The sequence below is a fragment of the Carlito syrichta genome, unplaced genomic scaffold, assembly GCF_000164805.1.
Source record: "Carlito syrichta isolate Samal-C Ts95f unplaced genomic scaffold, Tarsius_syrichta-2.0.1 Scaffold308850, whole genome shotgun sequence".
In the NCBI taxonomy this organism is placed as follows: Eukaryota; Metazoa; Chordata; class Mammalia; order Primates; family Tarsiidae; genus Carlito; species Carlito syrichta.
The window spans coordinates 563,387-586,474 of NW_007252946.1; the positions used below are offsets into that span (position 1 = coordinate 563,387).

The 23,088-nt window shown below is 38.0% G+C and overlaps 1 protein-coding gene across 1 annotated transcript in view; it reads right to left on the bottom strand.

The window, feature by feature from the left end:
• LOC103268582 (glycine receptor subunit alpha-2) overlaps window positions 1-23,088 on the bottom strand; it is a 158,763-nt gene that overhangs the window by 64,869 nt on the left and 70,806 nt on the right. Inside the window, exons 7-8 of the mRNA XM_021716622.1 lie at window positions 22,041-22,178; window positions 20,190-20,404 (exon numbers count right to left, since the gene is read on the bottom strand). Coding sequence (XP_021572297.1) covers window positions 20,190-20,404; window positions 22,041-22,178 — 353 coding nt within the window. The remainder of the gene's footprint in view (window positions 1-20,189; window positions 20,405-22,040; window positions 22,179-23,088) is intronic.

Below are 23,088 nucleotides of genomic sequence, written 5' to 3' on the forward strand. Positions count from 1 at the left end.
ACCATAAAATGAACACACCCATATAGCCAGCACCTGGGTCAAAAAAATAATATTATTTGTCCCCCCCAAAACCCAGCCCTTCATGGTCTCTCCCAATCACTACCTTCTCTACTTTGCAAATCCAATTGTAATTCTGGTTTGAGCACCACAGATTAATTTTGCCTGCTCTTTTTAAAACTTTTTGAGCATAAAATTATACAGGGTATATTCTTTTGTTTTTGGTAACTTTTCCTCAACATTAGATTTGAGAGATTCATATTTGTTATGTGTGACTGTGGTGCCTCTATTTTTATTTTCATTCAGTATTTCATTAAATGAATAGGCCACAATCTATTTAATCATTTTATTGTTGATGATCATCCATTCTGCTTTCCCTTAATCTTTTAGTTGCCACTGAATAGTTAATGTCTTACATCTGGTTGGACTCTTTTTCTTTTTGAGTCAGAGTCTCACTCTGTTGCCCAGGCTGGAGTGCAGTGGCACGCTCATGGCCACTGTAGCCTCAACCTGCTGGATTCAGGCAATCCTTCTGCTTCAGCTTTTCAAGTAGCTGGAACTGCAGGCATTCACCACCATACCCGGCTAATTTTTTGATTTATTGTAGAGCCAAGGTCTTGCCATGTGGCCCAGGCCGGTCTCAAACCCATGGACTCAGGCAATCCTCTTGTCTCTGCCTCCCAAAATGCTGGGATTACAGGCGTGAGCCATCATGCCTGACTGGTTGGATTCTTAATATAATCACATATGTTGTGAATTAATAAAAATGCTGACCACAGATGATAGAGGCAATTAACAGCAACCGGGTTAAGTTAGAAAGCATGCAGAGGAGGAATGTATTTGTCAACAAATCTAGGGTGCTGAGTGGAAACCTTGGGAGCCATTACAAGGTATTAATATGAAAGAGAAAGGACAATCAGGTAAGCATTGTCTCTTCACCAAAATGATGAACAAGGTTGTGAGCTGCATATAATATACGGTGAGTTCAATATGCATATCCAAATGATTTAGGGATTTCAGAGTCTAGAAAATAACTTGTTTCACAGTCAAGAGTTTTCACCTGTAATTAGCATGGTAAAGACAATGTAATAGAACTTGAAATTCTTAGTTCTTCCCTTGGGAGGATTTGAATTGACTAATCATCTGAATCTTGGCTACTCACTTGCTCTAAACATAACTGTGGACAAATTGCTTAACCTCTTTATGTTTCCCTGCCTATAAATTAGTAATGCAAAATAGTACTTATCTCATATGTTTCTATGAGATAATCTATATAAGGAGTTTAGCACAGTGAAAGGCATATAGAAGGAGTTCAAGAATTGTTAACTATGAAAGGAGGTATGGCAGTGATCAATCACACCAACTTCGAGGCAGATTGTCTGGGTTCAAGGTCTAGCTATACAGTTCAGGGTCTAGCTGTGCATGACCCTGAGCAAGTTACTTAATCCCTTTGTGTCTTAATATTCTCATCTATAAAGTAGGGATGATAATAATAATAATTCATACTTTATAGTGTTGATGTGATGTTTAAATGATTATATAATCTAGTACCTGGCAAACACAGTGAAAATACTTTCGGCAGGCTTGGTGGCTCAGCCTGTAATCCCAGCACTTTGGGAGGCTGAGGTGAGTGAATTGCCTGAGCCAGCGGGTTCGTGACCCACCTGGGCAACTTGGCAAGACCTCATCTCTACAATCAATCAAAAATTAGCCAGGCGTGGTAGCATGAGCCTGTAGTTCCAGCTACTTTGAAGGCTGAGGCGGAAGGATCGCCGGAGCCCAGCAGGTCGAGGCTGCGGTGGCCGGGAGCGGCCATTGCACTCCAGTCTGGGCGACAGAGTGAGACTTCAACTCAAAAAAAAAAACCTTCCCCAGACACACAATAAAATTTAGAGCCACAGTTCTCAGCCCTGGCTACATATCGAATCATCTGAACAGTTTTTTTTAAAAATGCTGATGCCTGGACCCTACTTCCAGATAGTTTGATTTAATCTGTCTGTGGTAGGGCCTGGGAGTGTTAAAATCTTCTCAGCTGATTCTAACGTGCAGCAAAGGTTAGAATCCCTGCTCTAGAGACCTCTTTTACCAAGCCAGTTAAACTCTAGCAGCAATTGTTAATCTGATAACTGATCATCAGGAACCATTGACCCCCTGTCTCCTTACAGTATTTGAATAATAACTACAGAAGACCTTATCTGTATAAGTCAATGAGTCACGCAGAGTTGAACAACATATGTCCTTATATCCACAATAAATTTACATACAGTATATTAGAGCAAGTACATATGGGTCCCAATCACTAAGCCTCATGTCAGAATGCAATAATTGAGATAAGACACAAAGTGCCATGGAAGCAAGGAAGAGAGGCTATTTATATTCGATGGCAATTTGTGGAGACTTCATGTAAAAAGTTGCATCCACTTCAAGTGGATCTTGAAAAATTGAAAGTGAATTAACCTTGATCAACACGTTTTCTTATCTCTAACAGGATTACTGCTGCTGTCTTCTGCTAGCAACACAAAACTCTAAGATTTCATGAGACCAGTTCATGTGTAATTCAGAAAATATTCTGATCTTTCAGTTTCTTTAGGATGTAGTCATTTCTAGAAAGCAAACTGGAGTCCTCCTCTCCTTTTTGTGGTGAGGAATGCGAAGTGGTTTTCTTTAGGCATATCATGTAGTTTGTTTCTTACTGGAGTTCATGGCCTCTCAAGTCCTAGATGAAGTCTAAAGCAACCCTTAGATTCAGATGCACAGATAGTCTTTAAGATCAAAAGAAAACAAAAACTCATCCAGTTTTTGCTAGGTAAAGAAAAAGGTACTAACTTTCTGGTGTTTGGGCTCCCGTAAAAGATTATGGGACTACTGTATAAAGACCAGATGAGAAGATCTCTGGATTGCTTTATCAGAATTCAGAGGGTAATCTTGCATCCAAACAGAGTGGAGAAGCGAGAAGGGACAATGGATGCTTGTGTTAGCACACTAAGAAACCTCCAAATCAGTTGTGACAGTGCTGAGGAAGCAAAGCTGAGATAAAAATAGCCTTTCTCAATGCCTTCTTATCTAAACCATTATCTTATTATTATTTCTTTCATTACATTACTTTATAAAATATATAACAAATAAAAACTAACACTACTTGATATTATTAATCAGAAAAGTAAAACTCTATAAAAATCTTATTCTATTAGAATAACATATTGTACACAGTCAGGATTCTCTGTGGTAAAGAATAGCCAGTTTAAAAAAAAATTGGCCCCTGACTAGATGGGTTTCATTTTATTTGCTCCATATCCTAGAGAAAGTTTAGATGAAGAGTTCTCAATGACGAGCCTTTAGAAATGTAGATGTTCATTTGTTTACTCAATCAACAAATATTTATTGAATGTATACTATGGACTAGGTGCTGTTATAGGGAGCAAGCCAGATAAATACCCTCGCCTTCATTGAGCTTATAGTCAAGTTAAGAGAAACAGACAACATATAAGAAACATGATCCATAATAAACTTTGATATCAATCACAGTGTTACGATAAGGTGATAAAGTGCTGTGAGGAAACAAACAAACAAAAAATTGAAAGTTGAATTGGGTCAGACTGTTGATAAGAACCTGGGTAGGAGTGGTAATGACCAGAACTGGCTTTGTTGAGGAGATAGGATTTGAATAAAGATTTCGAGAAGGTGGAGAGGTTAGTCATGTGACTATTTGGGGCAGAGCTTTCCAGTCTCAGAAAACAGCCACTACAATGGTCCAAAGCACATGGCCTGCATATTTGGGAAACAGCAAGAGGGCCGGTGTGCCTGGATCAGTGAGCTAGGGAGTGAGTTAGTAGATGGAGTTACTAGGAATGGGGGACAAATTATGGATGACACTGTTCGACATGCAGAGGAACTGGCTTTTTCTCTGAGTGGGATGGGGAGCTATTCAACAGAGGTGCTTAACAGGATTTTTCTGGCCATTGTGTTGAGAATACAATGTAGGAGATAAAATAGAGTCAAGGAGATCATCCAAAGAATATTGCAGTAACCAGGTATGGCAGGGAGGATTCTAAATCCCAACCTCCGGAGATTTCCAGTCCCAGATATACATACTCCTGCTAGTTATTTCACCAAACACTAATCTAGGGACTGCTGTGAAGGGGTTTTACATATATAATGAAGGTCCCAGATCAGCTGACCTTAGATTATGGAGATTATTAGGTGGACCTGATCTAATTAATGAGCCTTTTAAATCTGCATATGGAAGGCATCAGAGATTTGAAATATAAGAAGGAATCAAAGCATCATTGTTGACTTGAAGATGGAGAGGCCATAGATAAAGAAATGTGTAAGCCTCTAGGAACTAAAGGCAGTCCCTGGCTAACAGCCAACAGCAAGGAAATAGGACCTCAGCTCTAATGCTACAAGGAATTGAATTCTGTCAATAACAAGAATGACCTTAAAAGTAGACTATTCTTGATTGGTAATTGGTTAGGATTTCTGTGAACTAGGCTAGAATGATATATAGGCTATAGTACTTAAATGGGCCCGATCACCATAAAAGTTATAATACTAATAATTAAAAAGTTAAAAAGTGAGGATTACCAAAATGTGACATAGGAATTGTCTGATCAGAATTTTTTTTTCTTCTGAAAAAAGATAGGCTGTGTTTGGGGCCTGGTTGAGGCAGGGAAGAGAGTTTCAACAGTTAATGCAACTCAGAATAGGAAGTTGATATGCCCAGTTACCTTTGCCTCATCTATCAAAATAGTTTGTGTTGGTACTTTTGGAAGTCAGTTTTATCACATGATGAAATGGAGAAAATAATGAGGATTATAAATTTTCTTTATGCTTATTTTTTAACCACTACTGGCTTATGGATATTTAAGCATTTGAGGCAAGGAAAGCAGATTTAGTTTATTTTAATTTAGCTAAATAGCTAAGTCCTGGAAATTTTTAAGAAATATATGCAAGTGGTTTTAGAGTTTAAAAACTTTTATATCCTGCTTGCTGGACTTCTAGTGGTCCCCAAAGGTTGCACACACGTTTCCCTGATGTTACCTAGCATAACAAAATCCTCTATGTTCACAATAAAAGTAATGGTTTTTCATTCATAATCAGACCCCAAACATTTATCATAATACTATAAGAAAAGGATTGGCAATAGCAGGATACTGCCAGGGGAGGGACAAGGGGCACATAACATCAATAAGGGTACCTGATCTCAAACCAGGTGAAGTAGGAACCAAAGGGAGGATTAAACATTACTTGTACTATGACCACTTGTATACCTAATCCTGAATTGTACCCCACATCTACAAAAGAAATTTTTTAAGTGGTGGTTTTGTATTCAGATTTAAAAACAAAGAGGTTTCTTCAGAACCGTGAGAGAACAACTCAGCACAACTGACACCTTGATCTCAGCCTTGTAAGACCCTGAGCAGAGAATGCAGTCATGCTGACCCAGACTTCTGACCTACAGAACTGTGAGCTAATAAATGGGTATTGTTTTGAGTTGCAAAGTTTTTTATACAGCAATTGAAAACTACAACATCAGTTGAGAGCTTACTAATATTTCCTACTATGTTGCAAGGTATCTAAATTTATTTTAATTCATAAACATAATACTCTTTAGATAAATGAGTGCATTACAATGCATACACACAAACACATAATTTTCTGAAGAAATAATCATATTCAGTGTAAGGATATGTACAAAAAAGGAAAGCTTGCCAAATTTGTTAGTGAGTGCTCAAATTGGTATGTTTATCATCAGCATACTGTTGCTTTTTGGGCTGTGACAGATGTTTTACAAAAAGAGGTAGGCACTCAACAATTGCATAATTGGGTTTCTTTTTATGGAAAACTATGAGAAAACTTCTGTAAAGTATTTTAAAAGGCTACCTGGATGAGATGGGATTTTAAGAGTGGTCTGAAAATTAGAAAGAAAAAATATCACCAGGTTAAATGTATAGAGTATTATATACTTGTTTCATAGAAACTAAAGATAATATCAGTCATTTTCTTTAAAACATGGTGGTGTTGGGAAATTTGTGTCCAAAGAAAAACATCATCCATCTTTAAGAAAATTTAGTTCAGGTGCTACTTCCTCATATCCCTTCTTCCAGGAAGTTCCAGACAGTCAAGAATCCTTTTAAGCAGTCATAGCTCTCTTTACCCAACTCCATCACTATCTGTATCAGTGAACTTTTGCTGTGTAACAAACTACCCCAATGTTTAGTGGCTTAAACATTCATTTACTTGTTCACAATTCTAAGGTCCAACAATTTGGGCTCAGCTCTGCTGGGATGGATCATCTGGTTGGGCACCCTCAGGTGTTTGCAGTCCATTGGCAGTTGATAGCCTCACATGTCTAGTGGTTAGCTAGCCACACCTTTGTGATTGAGATAACTGGGTCATGTGTCTCTTATTATTTAGCAGGCTATTTTGGCCTTTTTCATACATTGGTGGTCATAGAGCAGCAGGAGAGAGCTAGCTTAATATACATGCATTTTTCAAGTCTTGCTTATGTGACATTTGCCATTGTCCCATTGGCCAAGGCAAATCACATGGTCAAGTTTATAGTCAATGTAGAAGGAGGAGGCTATTACCCAAGTGTGTGGATACTGGAAGGGAAATTCTTACAGCCATTTTGTAAGAAAACAACAATAACAACAAAAAACTACCTCACTGTTCTTATTGCACTGAATTATAATCGATTTTATGTATATGTCAGTCTTCTTAAGAACAGAACTTATGTGGTTTTTTTGTCTGTGTGTGAACATGTGACACAGTGACTGTGTTGCATGCTCCACAATAGTTTGTTTTTTTTTCTCATTGTGTGTTTATAAGAATTAAAGTCATTTAGGCTGTATGACCTAGAGTTGCCCATTTTAGTGAAATGGAAAGAGAAAAAATTCAAAATATTCTGAACTTTAAAATGCCATCCCCAAAATACTTATGAGCTTCATCAGGACTTGAGCAGAAACACAGCCTGTGTAGCTTTCTCCACTGTCAGCTTCCCTGAAAAGGCTACCAACAACATTCTTAAACTAAAGTGCCAATGGTGCTTCAGCTCTGTCCCTAGAGAATTCTCACACGTCATCTCTTTGCATATTTTTATCACACAGTAGCTACATCAATGACTCTTCAGTTTGCTGTGGCTTGGGAAATGTCAGAAGGGAAAGTTTATGAAGTCTCCTACATATGCAGACATCTAGCTAAAGTAAGCAGGCCTGCAGATCAATTTATTTGGCTTTCTTACTTTTTAATCTTTAATCCAATATCTTCATACAATTCTGGTTATGTACAAAAAAAATTGTTCCCAGCTTCCTTCATAAACACCAGTCTGACCTAGGAAAGTCATTCAAATTAGCTATGGATATACCTGCTTCAAGGAGCAATCATCTTTATTTTTTAGAGGCAAAACAGATATCCAAACAAATATTTATTTTGAAACTCCTGTAAGTGTCAGGATTACTGTTTTCATAGTTTCTCCTATTGCACTTTCTGGTTAGAAGCATTTTGTTAGGGAATAAAGCAAGACAAAAAGTGGCAAAACAATAGTCTCTTTTGTTTTAAATTCCAAGCATGTCCTGGGTTTGGCAGCTGTTTGAAATGGTCCAGCTGGTCTTAGATGACCAGATGGCCGAAAAGTAAGGAGAAATTTCTTTATATAGGAAATAGGGCATCCCAGTTAATAATGGCTAAAGACAATGTTTCTATATTCTTCTTGGTTCAAAGAGACAGTTATAGACCTGTCAGACTCACCTGCACACCTGGGTCATCCTAGCTATCCCTTACCAGGGCTTGCTCTCACTTCTACTGTCTCTGGGCAACAGTCACAAATGAGTACTCAGGACACACTTAAGAGTGGCTACAAATCATTCAGTTATGATAACAAACGAGGAGTAAAGGAAAATTATTGTTTAACTCTGGCTATATGCAAACTCTGCCTGATGTCTTACAGTCTTTCATTCAATTCATTCTGATACTTTCCTGAGGGTCAGAAAGACAACAATTCATCCAGTCTTTAGTCCATCACTAAGGGCTTCATGCTCCAAATGGTTAAAAGACATTGCCAGCACAATAGCTTCTTGGAGATTTGTGGAGATGTATATTTAAAAAACAATCTAATAGCTTCAAAGAGGAAGTTACCTATGGAACAGATATCATGCTGGTATTGGATTTTCCAGTATTTAAAGGAGGGATTGAACTTCTGAGGAGAGGGGAACACAAAACGCATTGGTTGGCAGGCAGGAAATTAACTGAATTAACTGGGAATCAATAAACAGAAGTTTCTTACTTGAAATGTGTTTAAAATTTGTGAAGCATGCTGAAAACCTGCTCAGATTGTCTTCTAGAAAACCTTATTTTATAAGTGTAGCCCAAATATTATGAGTAGAAAGTTTTCATTGCCTGGGATGCCATTTACCTCCTCCTACTTTAACTACTTAATATGCTTCATAGATTCAGCTCAGTCGCCCTCCTTCGGGCCATTTTCCTAAGTCTGCTCCTTCTTTCCCTACTTCCTTTTCTCCCTCCCTCTCTTCTCCCTCCCTTTTCCCCTCCTCCATTCCTCCCTCCTCCATTTAATAGGTTAGAAAGAGAAAAAATTCAAAATATCCCAAACTTTAACAACATTTTCTTTTATATGTCCTTATACTGCACATTGTTTAACAATACCATTCCAAGTGTCTGTCTCTGACCTATGAGATTACAGAACTCTGAAGATAGAAACTGGGTTTCATTTATCTTTGACCCCTAGCATAATGCACAGCACAGAGAAAACATGCAATAAGTGTTAGTTGACTAAATGAATGGAAGAATGAATCATCAATTGAATTACACTGGAAATACCACTTGACTACAAGTATTTTCAAAATGTTCATACATTCACTAAGTGACTCTTTGCTGAGCACCTACTATGAACCAGGTGGATATGTAAATATTTACAAGATTGATGAAGTACTTGCCTTCATAGGGATAAAAACCTAAAATTAAGAATGTTTGTTTATAAGTGCAATGGTATAGGAATGGGATATTCTCGTTGCCTCTGAATTTTTACTAAAGTTTTACACTAAAGGGAGACGAGAGTGCACATATGCATGCAAGACACAGGACTTTCTAGAAGACAGCAAATGCTGTCTAGAGACCATTAGACCAAGTATCCTGTGTTATTGCAGAAGTAGGGCATGTGAAGAGAATTGAAGCAATGAAATTTGTGGATGTTGAGTGCTGTGGTATTCTTCATACTCTCCAAAAGGTAGGGAGAAGATACCTTATCCCTGCCTATATAAGAGACTGACATCTCTTCCACATGCCATATATTTGCTGAGCTGCTTCAATTCCAACAAGTCACCCCTGGATCTAAAAGCAAAAGAGTTCTTAGGAGAACCTCTCATGTGTCCTTAGAAGTTTGGGTTTTGTATGGAAACATGAACACCAATACCTGTTCCTTAACTGTATACCTTTGGAAGGTGGTACATTAGCTGACATACTTAAGATGGTGAGGTGAAAGTAGGGTTAGCAGTTACCTGGCTAAGTTGCATTTCCACATTTAGCAAGGCAATAATGCATGAGTCCTTAGTGAGCCAAATAAACAGTGTGGAAGGCAGCCAAATGTGAATCATCTGGAAGACATGTTAACTAGGAGGGTTATCTGCTTCAGGAAGGGGACTCCAGGAATAGGAAGCATAGGATATGCTGCTAGGAGGCAATAGCTACAAGGAAATTATAAGACATCAGCCAGAGAGTGCATTAGTCATTAAGAAATGATGTAGTATGTGGGATCCCCTGGAAACGCCAAAGAACTCAAGTTCAACTCACAAGAAATCCAGCACTTGGAAGCGTGTCATTGTCAATAGTTTGAATACAACAGCATTAGTCACATGCAACTTTCTTCCATTCTGCCCTTCACCTTCAAGTCTCATCAATGGTGAAGTCAGTAACATGAGTAAGAGAAAAAAAAAACCTGACAATGCCAATTCCTGATCAGAATCCTAAGTACCCATACAATAAGAAATAAGATAGACAAGTCGGACCTCATCAAACTGATGAGCTTCTGCAAAGCAAACGAAACCATCAAGGGAGCAGGAAGACCGCCCACAGAATGGGAAAAAATATTTGACAACTGTATGTCTGACAAAGGCCTAACATCTAGGATCTACAAGGAACTCAAACGTGCCAAAAGGAAAAAAAACAAACAGCCCCATTAAAAAGTGGGCAAAAGACATGAATAGACACTTCTCAAAAGAAGATATACAGGCAGCCAGAAGACACATGAAAAAGTGCTCAGCCTCAATCATCATGAGAGAAATGCAAATCAAAACCATATTGAGATACCACCTAACCCTAGTAAGAATGGCCATCATTAATAAAACAAGCAACAACAGATGCTGGCGAGGATGCGGAGAAAAAGGAACGCTTCTACACTGCTGATGGAAATGCAAACTAGTGCAACGTCTCTGGAAGACAGAGTGGCAATTTCTGAAAGAACTAGAAATTGACCTTCCATATGACCCAGCAATTCCCCTATTGGAATATACCCAGAGGAACTCAAGTCATTCTACAAAAAAGATACCTGCACACGTATGTTTGTTGCAACTCTATTCACAATAGGAAAAACATGGAACCAAACATGTTGCCCATCAAAGCTGGACTGGATAAAAAAAAGTGTGGGAGGCTGAGGTGAGTGGATTGCCTGAGCCCACGGGTTCAAGACCCGCCTGGGCAGGTGAGACCTCATCTCTACAATAAATTAAAAAAAAATTAGCTGGGTGTGGTAGCGCACGCCTGTAATTCCGGCTACTCGGAAGGCTGAGGTGGAAGGATCGCAGGAGCCCAGCAGGTCGAGGCTGTGGTGGCCAGGAGCGGCCATTGCACTCCAGTCTGGGTGACAGAGTGAGACTCCAACTCAAAAAAAAAATGTGGTACATATACACAATGGAATATTATGCAGCCACGAAGAAGAACAAACATATGGACTTCGCAGCAACTTGGATGGATTTAGAGTTGATCATACTACGTGATCTACCTCAGAGACAAAGAAAAGAGTACCATACATTCTCACTCATAAGTGGACCTTGAACAATCATGATAATACTATAAGAAAGGGATTGACAATAGTGCAAAGCTGCCAGGGGAGTGGGGGTGGGATTGGCAGTTGAGGGAAACTGCTAGGGAAGGAGGGGTGCACCTCATCAACAAAGGTACCTGCATAATCAACGTTTGTACACCTAACCCTGAATTGTATCCCACACCTTTAAAAAATAAAAATAAAAATAACCTGGCAATGCAAGGGAGGAAGTGTGAAGGAATATATTGCTGCACACCATCAAGACAAAAGTCAGGCCTGAGCTGGGAGCAAGGGAGGAAAAGAATTTTGTGTGAGACTAAAATTTTGCTTCAGACTAGATGATTTTTAAAAGTCTAATAGTGGACTCTTCTAAGGTATTTGTTACCAATACTTTAGCTCTCTATGAAATTGTAAAATACACACTTGTGCACTTCAGGAGCAGGGAAGACAGAGCCAGGTGAGAATGTTTAATGGCAGAGACTGGGGAAAAATAGAATCATTGCTTATTCAGACTCTCTGGAGTTTAACCCATTCAATAAGCTGGCTGCATACAAAAAACACACGTGTGTATACATACATAGTAGTCCCTTGGTAACCACGGGGAATTGGTTTCAGGACTCTTGTGGATACCAAAATCTGCAGTTGCTCAAGTCCCTTTATATAAAATGGCATGGTATTTACTTGTAAACTACACACATCTTCCTGTATACTTTAAATCATCTTACAATACATAATATTATGTCAAGCTACATAAATAGTTGTTATACTGTACTGGTTCTTTTATTTGTATTATTTTTATTGTTTTTAAAAAGTATTTTTGATCCATGGTTGGTTGAGTCTGCAGATGGGAAACCTGCAGATACAGAGGATATTGTATCATGTACACATGTGCACATGATAAACTTTGGTTCATCTCATTGATAGCACAACTATAATCAAATAATAGGCCATCTGAAGAACAGAGTATCCTCTATTCATAAGACCTTTTATGAGTCTTCTAATATAACATCCCATCTCATGGAGCAGTCTTTTCTACTATGTTATAGATAGGGAACAATAACAACAAAAATAACCAGAATAAGTTGAGTGCCTACGATGTATACAAATTGGGCTCTCAACAATTTTTATAAGTAGTGCCTCATCTCATCCTCATTTAATTTTTTAAGGGAATAGATGATAATGTTCTCTTTTTTCTTTATATTTTCTTCTTCTTCTTCTTCTTCTTCTTCTTCTTCTTCTTTTTCTCCTCTTCCTCTCTGTTTCTCTCTCTTTTGAGTCAGGGTCTCACTCTTGCTCAGGCTAGAGTGCAGTGGCATGATCACAGCTCACCACAGCTTCAAACTCCTGGGCTCAGGTGATCCTTCTACCTCAACCTCCTGAATAGCTGGAACTGCAAACATGTGTCAACATACCCAGTTAATTTTTGGATTTTTTTTGTAAAGATGAGGACTCACTGTGTTGCCTAGGGTGGTCTCAAACTCCCAGGCTCAAGTGATTCTCCCATCTCAACCTCCCAAAGTGCTGGGATTACAGGCATGAGCCACCTTATGTGGCCTCATGGTCTCATTTTAGAAATGAGGAAACATGCTTAGAGAAGTTGAGTAAAGTGGGGACTCCAAAATTTAGGTCTAGATCTGCCTATATTTCAAAAATTTATCTTCATTAATATATTCTTAACTTCCCGAAGTCTGCTTGAGAATTTCTGGAAAAGAGGGCATACTCCTTTAGAGAAATTTAATTCCTTTATAGTACATGTCATATTATTATAAGATTCTTCTGTGTGTTAAAACTGTAACATTTTTCTGTATAACTTTTACCCACAGATTCTGCTTCAAGTCTACTCTACTCCATGGTCTCATATGGGGAATCATGCTCGTTAATTTATTTATTCATTTAATAAGGATTTATTGATCATCTAGTCTAAGCCACATAGTGTTCTAGACATTGACGTTGACACAATGAACAAGACAAAGTTCCCATCTATGTGGAACATGCATGCCATCAAACATCTTCCCATAGAGCTCCCTCATTCACTCGAATTACCCCCAGTTCATTCGTCTTTTTTCATTGCAAATTAAATATATTTTTAGAACTAGACATATGCCTTCTAGAACACAGTGATATACTCATATGAAAATGTATTTATAATTATCAAAATAAAACAAATGAAAACAAAGGAACATCTTACCAAAATCTCTGTGATACCATGAAATCAATTCTAAGAGGGGAATTTATATCTCTATGAACACACAACAAGAAAATGGAAAGATCACCAGTTAACAGCCTAATAAATCACCTAAGGGAGTTGGAAACACAAGACCACCAAAATCCTAACTTTACCAGAAGAATTCAGATCACCAAAGTAAAAGCCCCAAATATGGGACATAGAAGACAAAAATATCATAGAAAAAAATCAACAAAACAAAAAGCTAGTTCTTTGAAAGAATAAACAAGATTGATGGACCCCTAGCCAGAATGAGGAAGAAAAGGAGAAAAAGCCCAAGTAAACACAATTAGAATTACAAATGATTAAATCACAACTGACCCCCCCCAAATACAAAAGATTAACAGAGATTACTATGCACACCTGTATGGAAATGAACTTGATAACCTAAATGAATTGGAGTGCTTTCTGAGATCACGTAACCTCCCAAGTTTGAAACAAGAAGACATTGGGACACTAAATAGACCCAGGAAATTGACTCTGCCATAAGAAAACTACCTACAAAACAAAACAAAACAAAACAAAACCCTGGACCAGACGGCTTTCCAGCGGAATTCTACAAATCATACAAGAAGGAGATGATACCAATCCTATAGGAAGTATTCCAGTCAACTAAGAAAGAATTCTCCCCAAGTCATTTTACGAAGCTAACATCACATTGATACCCAAACTGGGTAAAGATCCAAAAACAACAACAAAAAAGAGAGAGAACTACAGACCAATATTCCTAATGAGCAAAGATGCAAAAATTCTCAACAAGATTCTAGCAAATCAGATCCAACAACACATCTCAAAAACCATCCACTGTGACCAAGTAGGCTTCAGCCCCAAGATGCAGGGCTGATTCAACATCTGCAAGATAATAAATGTAATTAAATACATCAACAGATGTAAAAGCAAGAACTGCATGATTTATCTCATTAGATGCAGAAAAAGCTTTTGATAAAATCCAGCATCATTTCTTGATAAAAACCCTCAAACACCTAGGAATAAAAAGAACAGACCTCAAAATAGTAAGTGCCATCTATGCTAAACCCACCACCAGCATATTGATTTTTTTTTTTTTTGAGTAGGAATCTCACTCTGTCACCCAGGCTGGAGTGCAGTGGCATGTTCCCCGCCATCACAGCCTCAACCTGCTGGGCTCAGGCAATCCTTCTGCCTCAGCCTTCCAAGTCGCTGGAACTACAGGCGTGCACTACCACACTCGGCTAATTTTTTGATTTATTGTAGAGACAAGGTCTCACCATGTTGCCCAGGCTGAACCCGCAGGCTCAGGCAATCCTCTCGCCTTGGTCTCTCAAACTGCTGGGATTATAGGCTTGAGCCACCACGCCTGACCAGCATATTGCTAAATGGAAAGAAACTGAAAGCATTTCCCCTGAAAACCGGAACAAGACAAGGCTATCCACTCTCAATGCTCTTGTTCAACATTGTGTTGGAAGTCCTAGCTAGAGCAATTAGACAAGAGAAGGAAGTCAGAGGTTTCCAAATAGGAAAAGAGGAGGTTAAGTTATCCCTCTTTGCTGATATGTTCCTATATCTCGAAAACTCAAGAGGATCTGTCAAAAACCTGCTTTCACTAATAAAGGACTTTGGTAAAATCTTGGGGTACAAAATAAGTGTGCAAAAGACAGGTGCATTCTTATACACCAACAACAAGGAGGCAGGAACCAAATAAAGAGCACAATCCCATTCACAATAGACACACACACAAAAATGAAATACCTCAGCATCTTCCTAACCAGAGAAGTGAAAGACCTTTACAATGAAAACTAAAAAACACTGCTGAAAGAAATCCAAGAAGACACAAAAAAATGGAAAAATATTCCATGCTCATGGATAGGAAGAATCAACATTAAGATGTCCATCCTACCAAAGGCAATCTACAGATTCGATGCAATACCCATTAAATTACCAACATCATTGTTCTCAGACCTGGAAATGACAACACAGAAATTCATGTGGAAACATAATCGACCACAAATAGCCAAAAGAATCCTTAGCAAAAGAAGAAACAAAGCAGGAGATATCACACTTCCAGACTTTAAACTTTATTATAAGGCTACAATAATCAAAATAGCCTGTTATCGGTACAAGAATAGGCAGATGGACCGATGGAACAGGATAGAGATTTCAGAAGCAAAACCTCAATTTCTCAACCAACTTATCTTTGACAAAGGCCCCACCAACAACCACTGGGGAGAGGAAAACCTACTCAGTAAATGGTGCTGGGAAAACTGACTGATCACATGCAGAAGATTGAAACAGGACCCCTACCTATCACAATACACAAAAATCAATTCTAAATGGATCAAAAACCTAAACGCAAAACCTCAAACTATAAGAACCTTAGAAAATGCAGAAGACTCCCTTATGGAAATTGGGACTGGCAACCAATTCCTGATCAAAACCCCGAGTGCCCATGCTATAAGAGATAATAGACAATTGGGACCCCATCACACTGAAAAGCTCCTGCAAAGCAAAAGAAACCATGAAGAGAGTGGAGAGACAGCCCACAGAATAGGGAAAAAATATTTGTCAACTGTGTATCTGACAAAGGCCTAACATCCAGGATCTACAAGGGACTCAAATGTGCCAAAAGGAAAAAAAAAATAAACAAACAGCCCCATTAAAAAGTGGGCACAAGACATGAATAGACACTTCTCAAAAGAAGATATACGAGCAGCCAACAGACACATGAAAAGGTGCTCAGCCTCACTCATCATCAGAGAAATGCAAATCAAAACCACATTGAGATACCACTTACCCCAGTAAGAATGGCCATCATTAAAAAAACAAACAACAACAGATGCTGGTGAGGATGCGGAGAAAAAGGAACACTTCTACACTGTTGGTGGGAGTGTAAACGAGTACAACCTCTGTGGAAAACAGTGTGACGATTTCTAAAAGACCTAGAAATTGACCTTCCATATGACCCAGCAATCCCCCTTCTGGGAATATACCTGGAGGAACTCAAGTCATTCTACAAAAGAGATACCTGCACACACATGTTTACTGCCGCTCTATTCACAATAGCAAAAACATGGAACCATCCGCGCTGCCCATTGAAACTGGACTGGATTAAAAAAATGTGGTAGGTACATATATATGATGGTATATTACTTGGACGGATTTAGAGTCTATCACAGTCAATGATCTATCTCAATAACAAAGAACAGAGTACTACATGTTCTCACTCATAAGCGGACCCTGAACATTTACCATAATACTATGAGAAAGGGATTGGCAGTAGCGGGATACTGCTGGGATGCGTGGGCAGGAGGTGGGGGGAACACAACATCATTAAGGGTACCTGATCTCAAACTAGGCAAAGTGGGGACCAAAGGGAGGCCAAAACTTTAACTGTATGATGACCACTTGTATACCTAATCCTGAATTGTACTCCACATCTTTAAAATACAATTTTAAAAAATAAAATAAAAAAGAAGAAATACATATATAAAAAACTATACATATGTCTTCTAGAACACAGTGATATACTCATATGCAAACATATATGTATAATTATCATACTTTTAAAAGCAAAAAAGAGAAAACTAAATATCCAAGATTGTTAAATAAGTGATAATTAATGATGTTCAGATAGACTATTATGGAGTCATTAAAAATTATGTCTATAATAGATTTTTAATGCCATCAGAAATGGCATATTGCATAGAATTTTATAAAAGTCTGATCTCAATTTTTTGTGTGTGCATGTAAGTGGGTCTGCCCACAACATGAATAGAAAAGAGACTGGAAGGAATTACACCAAAGTCTTAACAACAGTTATTTGCTGATGGTTACTGTTAATGATGTTTTCTGTATTTTGTAGCTTTTCAATGCAGACATGTCTTACGTTTAAAGTGCAATGTGCATATATACTCTGTACAGGGTGTTGCGGTAGGCCCTGCATCAACTTTCCAATCAGCACAGTGGAGTGTTTGGGCTGGGATTGCAGTGTTTATAAATTAAAACGAGTATTTATATGCATGTGTATGTATAAGTAAGTGTATGGTCAATTCTTTATTTTCCATGACTCACTTTTTATCTTATTTTGGTTTCTCATCACTTCCATATGAGTCACATCTTCTCACAGTCAGTTGAGAGCAAACGTTTAATAATATCCTAAGAAAAGTACATGTAGGCAGACAAAGCTGCTGGTGGCTAAAGGATAACCATTATCAGTTCAGAGCCAAGTACGAAATAATTTTTGATCGTATTCTCTTTTGGTTTATCTGAATTCCTGACTGCTTTACATACAAAGATCACTGGTCAATGACCATTTATTTAGCAATAGTTTTGACCATTGATGCAGGATCATAACAGCTTCATAGAATGAATGACACATCTATACAGATGCAGGAATTCATTTTGAAAACAAATGGCTACTCTTTTCATAGCAATGATCAGTTGGAAGATAAATGTCTTATATTTTGACATTATTTGCTCACAATCTGTCACTAGTATTTTAACTGTCTATTAAATTGTAAAATATATGTTTGTGCATCCTGAAGTTTAATGGCATGGCATGCAATGATGGCAATAACTGATAACTAACAAAAAATAAGCAAATGAACCTATTTGGGGAGGGCAGAGAGTAGATTAGAATTACTATCAGATCAAATTGATCTGTGATTATATAGCTAAAAAAAGTTGTTAGTATTTCTGATATCTGTATTCTAATAGAAATACAACACAGGTGCATTATACTATTTGTTATTCCAGAAGATGAGTTTCAGTTATAGCTCTATTCCTTTCTCTACAAGCACAGAAAACCTAATATTTATTTTTGGAGGCATGGGACTTAATAAGTTGTATAACTACTTTTCCAGTATTCAGCCCACCTCCATTATAGCCACAGATTTTGCCCATATGTCATTGTATCTTCCAGACATAGGAGATAATGTGGAACATGATCTAACATTTCTCACTATGTCAAATATAGCACAACCAAACATAAGCTCAAGGCAGCAAAAATACAGGATTACATCTCAATTATTTTCTGGAACCGGGTTTTGGAGAGACTCCTCAACCACTATGAGACAGTATACACTGAATGCTAAATTAAACTCACACTCCTGGACAGCTGAAGCCGATGGCTCAATTTACTCAGTGAAGTACACATAGGCACACTTCTGGGGTGCTGGGGCATTTCACAAGCAGAGCGTTTATCATCACTTGCTTGAGCAATATTTATAAAGGCAGAGGTCCTGCCTTACATAAAAATAGATTACACAGCCACTTATAGATTATGATTCGAGGTGCTATAAAATGTCTATGTGCCCCTGATATACACCCCACACTCCTCTATCATTCTGCCATAGTTTCTGGAATTTTCTTGAGCGACTCCACTGTTTCTTCTTTAAGTAATTGTATCATCCAAAAACAGTAGCCTATCAGCCATTAAAGGAAATTAAGGCATAGCAAAGATTCATGTATCTGATTTGCTGCACCCTAGTGTTGTACATTCTTTCATTTCTTACATATATTCGTTGATTTGGTTTTTCTGTGTACATTTCCAGAGGTCTAATTCAAACTTTTATTACTTTAAATGACTTCACTGAGCATATATGAATTGCAATAATCTTACCAATGAATACTTGACAATGCAGCATAAATTGCATCAATTTCACTCCAATTCCTGGAAGTTTCATGGCTCATAAACAACTAAGGTCAAAAGCACTCAAAAGCCTCTTAGAATCCCCGGGCCACATTTCTGCCTCCATTCACACCCTTCTCTCTCAATCCCAATTCCCCTGTCCTCTAACTGATATACTTTGAGGATCCCCCATGCTCTCAGAGTCTTGATTCTCTAAAACTCAACCTTTTGTTCTCTCTCTCTTTGTTTTTTTGCCAGTCTTCTTTTTAATTCTGTTTTATTACACTTGGCAAGAGGTGTTCAAAGTGGTAAATTGGGCCCATAGTGTAATGTCTTACATTTAGGGGACTGTCTATTACGTGGTTCATTGGGCATATAGTATAATCTCATTATAATATGGAGATTCTGTTTTAAATTTTATTTTATTATGAAGATGTGGGGCGCAAAGAAGGATTAACTACACAGGTAGCCTCCATACAGGTGAAGTTTGGGCCTCCAGCTGACCCTCACTTCCCCTGGTAAAGACCAAGTATTCTTTGTGTTGTCACATGCTCCCCTCCATCCTTCCCTTTCCTGGTAGTACCCCGTACAATCTCTCCATTGTGCTAATATGATTAGTGTTCAGGTCCCACTTATAAGTGAGTACATGCAGCATTTAGTTATTTGCTTCTGTGATAGATCACTAAGTATGGTGGTCTCCAACTCCATTCAATTTGCTGTGAAGTCCATGATTTTGTTCTTCTTTATGACTGTGTAATACTCCATCATGAACTGACACTTTTCAAAAGAAGACAAAAAGGCATCCAATGGATACATGAGACAATGCTCAACCTTACTAATCATCAGAGAAATGCAAATCAAAACACAACGAGATACCACCTAACTCCAGTAAGGATGGTCAAAAACAACAGATGTGGGTGCATAGAAAAGAGAACACTTCTACACTATTGGTGGGAGTGCAAGCTAGTTAAACCTCTATGGAAAGCAGTGTGACGATTGCTAAAAGAACTAAAAATTAACCTTCCATATGATCCCCTCCTGGGAATATGCCATAGAAATATAAGTTGTTCTACCAAAAAGACGGCTGCACCCGCATGTTTATAGCTGCACTATTCACAGTAGCAAAAACATGGAAGCAACCCTACTGCTCACTGAAAGTGGAATGGATAAAGTTTTTCTTTCTTTTATTTCATTTGCATCTACAGCAGTGCATACATTGGTAAGCATTTCTGTCTTCACAAATTCTCCCGCTCACAAGACCTTTGGTAATTCTCTCAGGTCATTTGTTGTCAAGCAAGATTTCTTACCTTTGGCAGAGATGCCCTGGAGCCTGAACTCTGGGTGGTCATTGTTAAGACTGTGGTGATACCCAGTGCAACCCTGGCAGGGGCTGCATCCATGTTTATCCAGAAGGAGACCCATGATAAAATGACTATCAGCAGGCTGGGGATGTACATCTGAATCAAATAATATCCCATTTGGCGTTCCAGGTGAAACTTGACTTCAATGCAGGTAAACTTTCCTGGAGGCAGGAAATGATTAAAGTCCAATTTGAATTTAAATTTATCTTTCCAATTTCAGCATCCCACTTTATTTTTTTAAATGACTACTGCAGATGGATTTGGAACATTGCACAAAATGCTCACCCTACATAACCAATTCAACTCTTCTCCAACTCAACCAGTAATGGAAATAATTACTGTGAGATAATAATGATAATAATAGCATGAGAATGTGTGATCTAAAGAATCACTGGACCAAAACCATATGGCATATTGAGTTTTTTAAAATCTGTGCTTGTTACGGCTTAATTAGACAGAGCTTCAGAATTTGCAATACTGACGTAAACTTACCACTGCAAATAAAATATTCAAATTTTGTGGGTTTATAATATGTAGTGTATAGCACATAATATACAATATATAGCATATACATATGGCATATACTATATAGCATGTGATATATAACATATGATATATATACAATATAATCATTGAAACCATCCTCTCCTAAGTAGTAAAGTTTACGTAAAACTCTAAAAGCATTTAAATAACTGTGTATCTATCTTTGTGTTATTAATGACAAGAAAAAATTTTGTCATTGTACAAATTTCCTAGCCTTCTGGATAATTGCTTGAGGACATTTAGAATATTCCTAGAAAATATTTGCAATGTTACTTTGCCTATAGAAGAGTCCATATGAAGATATCAAAATTTTTAACATACTATTAAGAGGTAGACATTCACTTCTCACTTTTTTATTTTTTGATTGGCCTGGAGTTAGAACCCCAGAAGGTAATTTCACTTAGTCCGTACGAATTATAAGAGATAGAATTCCTCTTGGTCAGGAAGTACACCTTGGAATTGGGCTTTTCTTATTTTACAGAAAGTCACTGTTGACTGCTAGAACAAGTTCGCATAAACCATTCTCCTCAGCAAGGGACCTGGACTAGTCACTGGACAAACCGACATGTCTTAATTGTCTCTCCATGATCAATTGCATGGTACTGAAGACCCGGGCATAGGAAAAGACAACAGCTTTAACGTAATCTTCTAGGCAACAGGAGATGCCCACTTGTTGCTACCACCTCAAGTTACCCCTCACCATGTGTCTGTCAGTACCGCTGATAACACATGACTTTAGAGCCAGCTGAATTCCCGCCAACTGATTTTCATCCAAACTCTTATTGCTATGCAGGACCAAAGAGCGCAACAGCTCTATTTCTGGGTTTACAAAGACCTATGTTATTATCCTTCTCTTGCACTAAGGCAGAAAGTGCAAATTGTCCTGAGGATCCAATGGCAAGAGTGGATGCCAGAAAGGGGGCCATAATTTTTATTTTTCATACCACTAATGAGATCTCCTACACCTTTCCTCAGATTCATTTGACAACAGATGGTCAGCAAAAGAGTAGCAAAAAAAATTTCCAATCCTCTCTCCTTCTCTCTATGTTCTGAGGAAATTATCTGTTGTGCTCGCTAACCTATTCCAGAGGGTACAAGAATCTTATCTATTGAGAGGATTTTGAGCTAAATCTGATCTATGCCAAGTATGTAGCTCCATTTGCTTGGTAAATGTGCAGCAATTAAGGTGATGGGATATATACCCCAAGCTGCAAATGGAGCTCACTTGGGGTTAGAAGCTGAAAGAGAACTTACCAGTGTTGTAGTGCTTTGTGCAGTAGCCAAGTTCCTTCTCTTCTTTCAAAATGAACTGGGGCAGGGTCAATCCTTCAGCAACTTGCACTGGACCATCACTTAACCACTCAAATATCAGGTCATTCATTGTGTACCCAACTGGAGTAAAGAAATCACAGTGAAAAATTGAATGTGTTTTTTCAAGAAAGCTTGAAGATCTAGCCATGGAAAGAAACAAACAAGGAAATTGTCTAAAACAGACACATGCTCAGTCAATTCAAGACCATTCTTAATAAAAGAGCTGCAATCATCACGACAACTACATGTCATTGGAGCCAAAGAAACTGAAGGCAGCAAGCTATTTATGGGTGTTTTTTCCCCTCTGTGTAATGAGAGAATGGAATCTATAAAGTCTTCTTTTTTTCTGCCTCTTTCTTCACTAACTCTTTCTGAAGAACAAACAAATAAACACACATAAAACTCCTTTGAAGATTGTTTTTACTTGTAAGAGCTGTGTCTTTGGCAATCCAATAAGACAATTGAATTCACAGTGCCAGTTTTAGTACTTTAAAAGAAAAAACATTTTTTAAAAAATGAGAATGAATTCATCACGGGCCTGCCTAAAACATTCCCACTGCAAACTTGGCCCTTCTCCTAGGGTATATTAGTTGTTCTTTTGAGAAGCTTATATTAAAGTCTTACTTGTGCAAGTGGGGAAAGCTATAGGCAGGTAACCTAAGAGGAAATTGTGGACTATGTAAATTAACAATATACATTTGTTTTGCTAAATGGGTTCACTCATCACAATTATTAATGTGAAGTAAAATAGATTCCCTGTTGTGAAAGATCATATTGTTTATATGACTTGAATCATCTGAAGTAAAACTGTTAGCTTAGTAAATTAGCTCTCAGTCTCCAAGCTCTTGCTAACTAGGTCATTGTTTGTCAATTGCTTCCGCATCTTTCTGCACCCCAGAAATGAAGGCTACTCTTTTTTTATGCACCATTTCTTTACCCTTCCCTGTTTGTTTGTGATATTTGAACTTTTAAAATGAGAATGATGAGGACA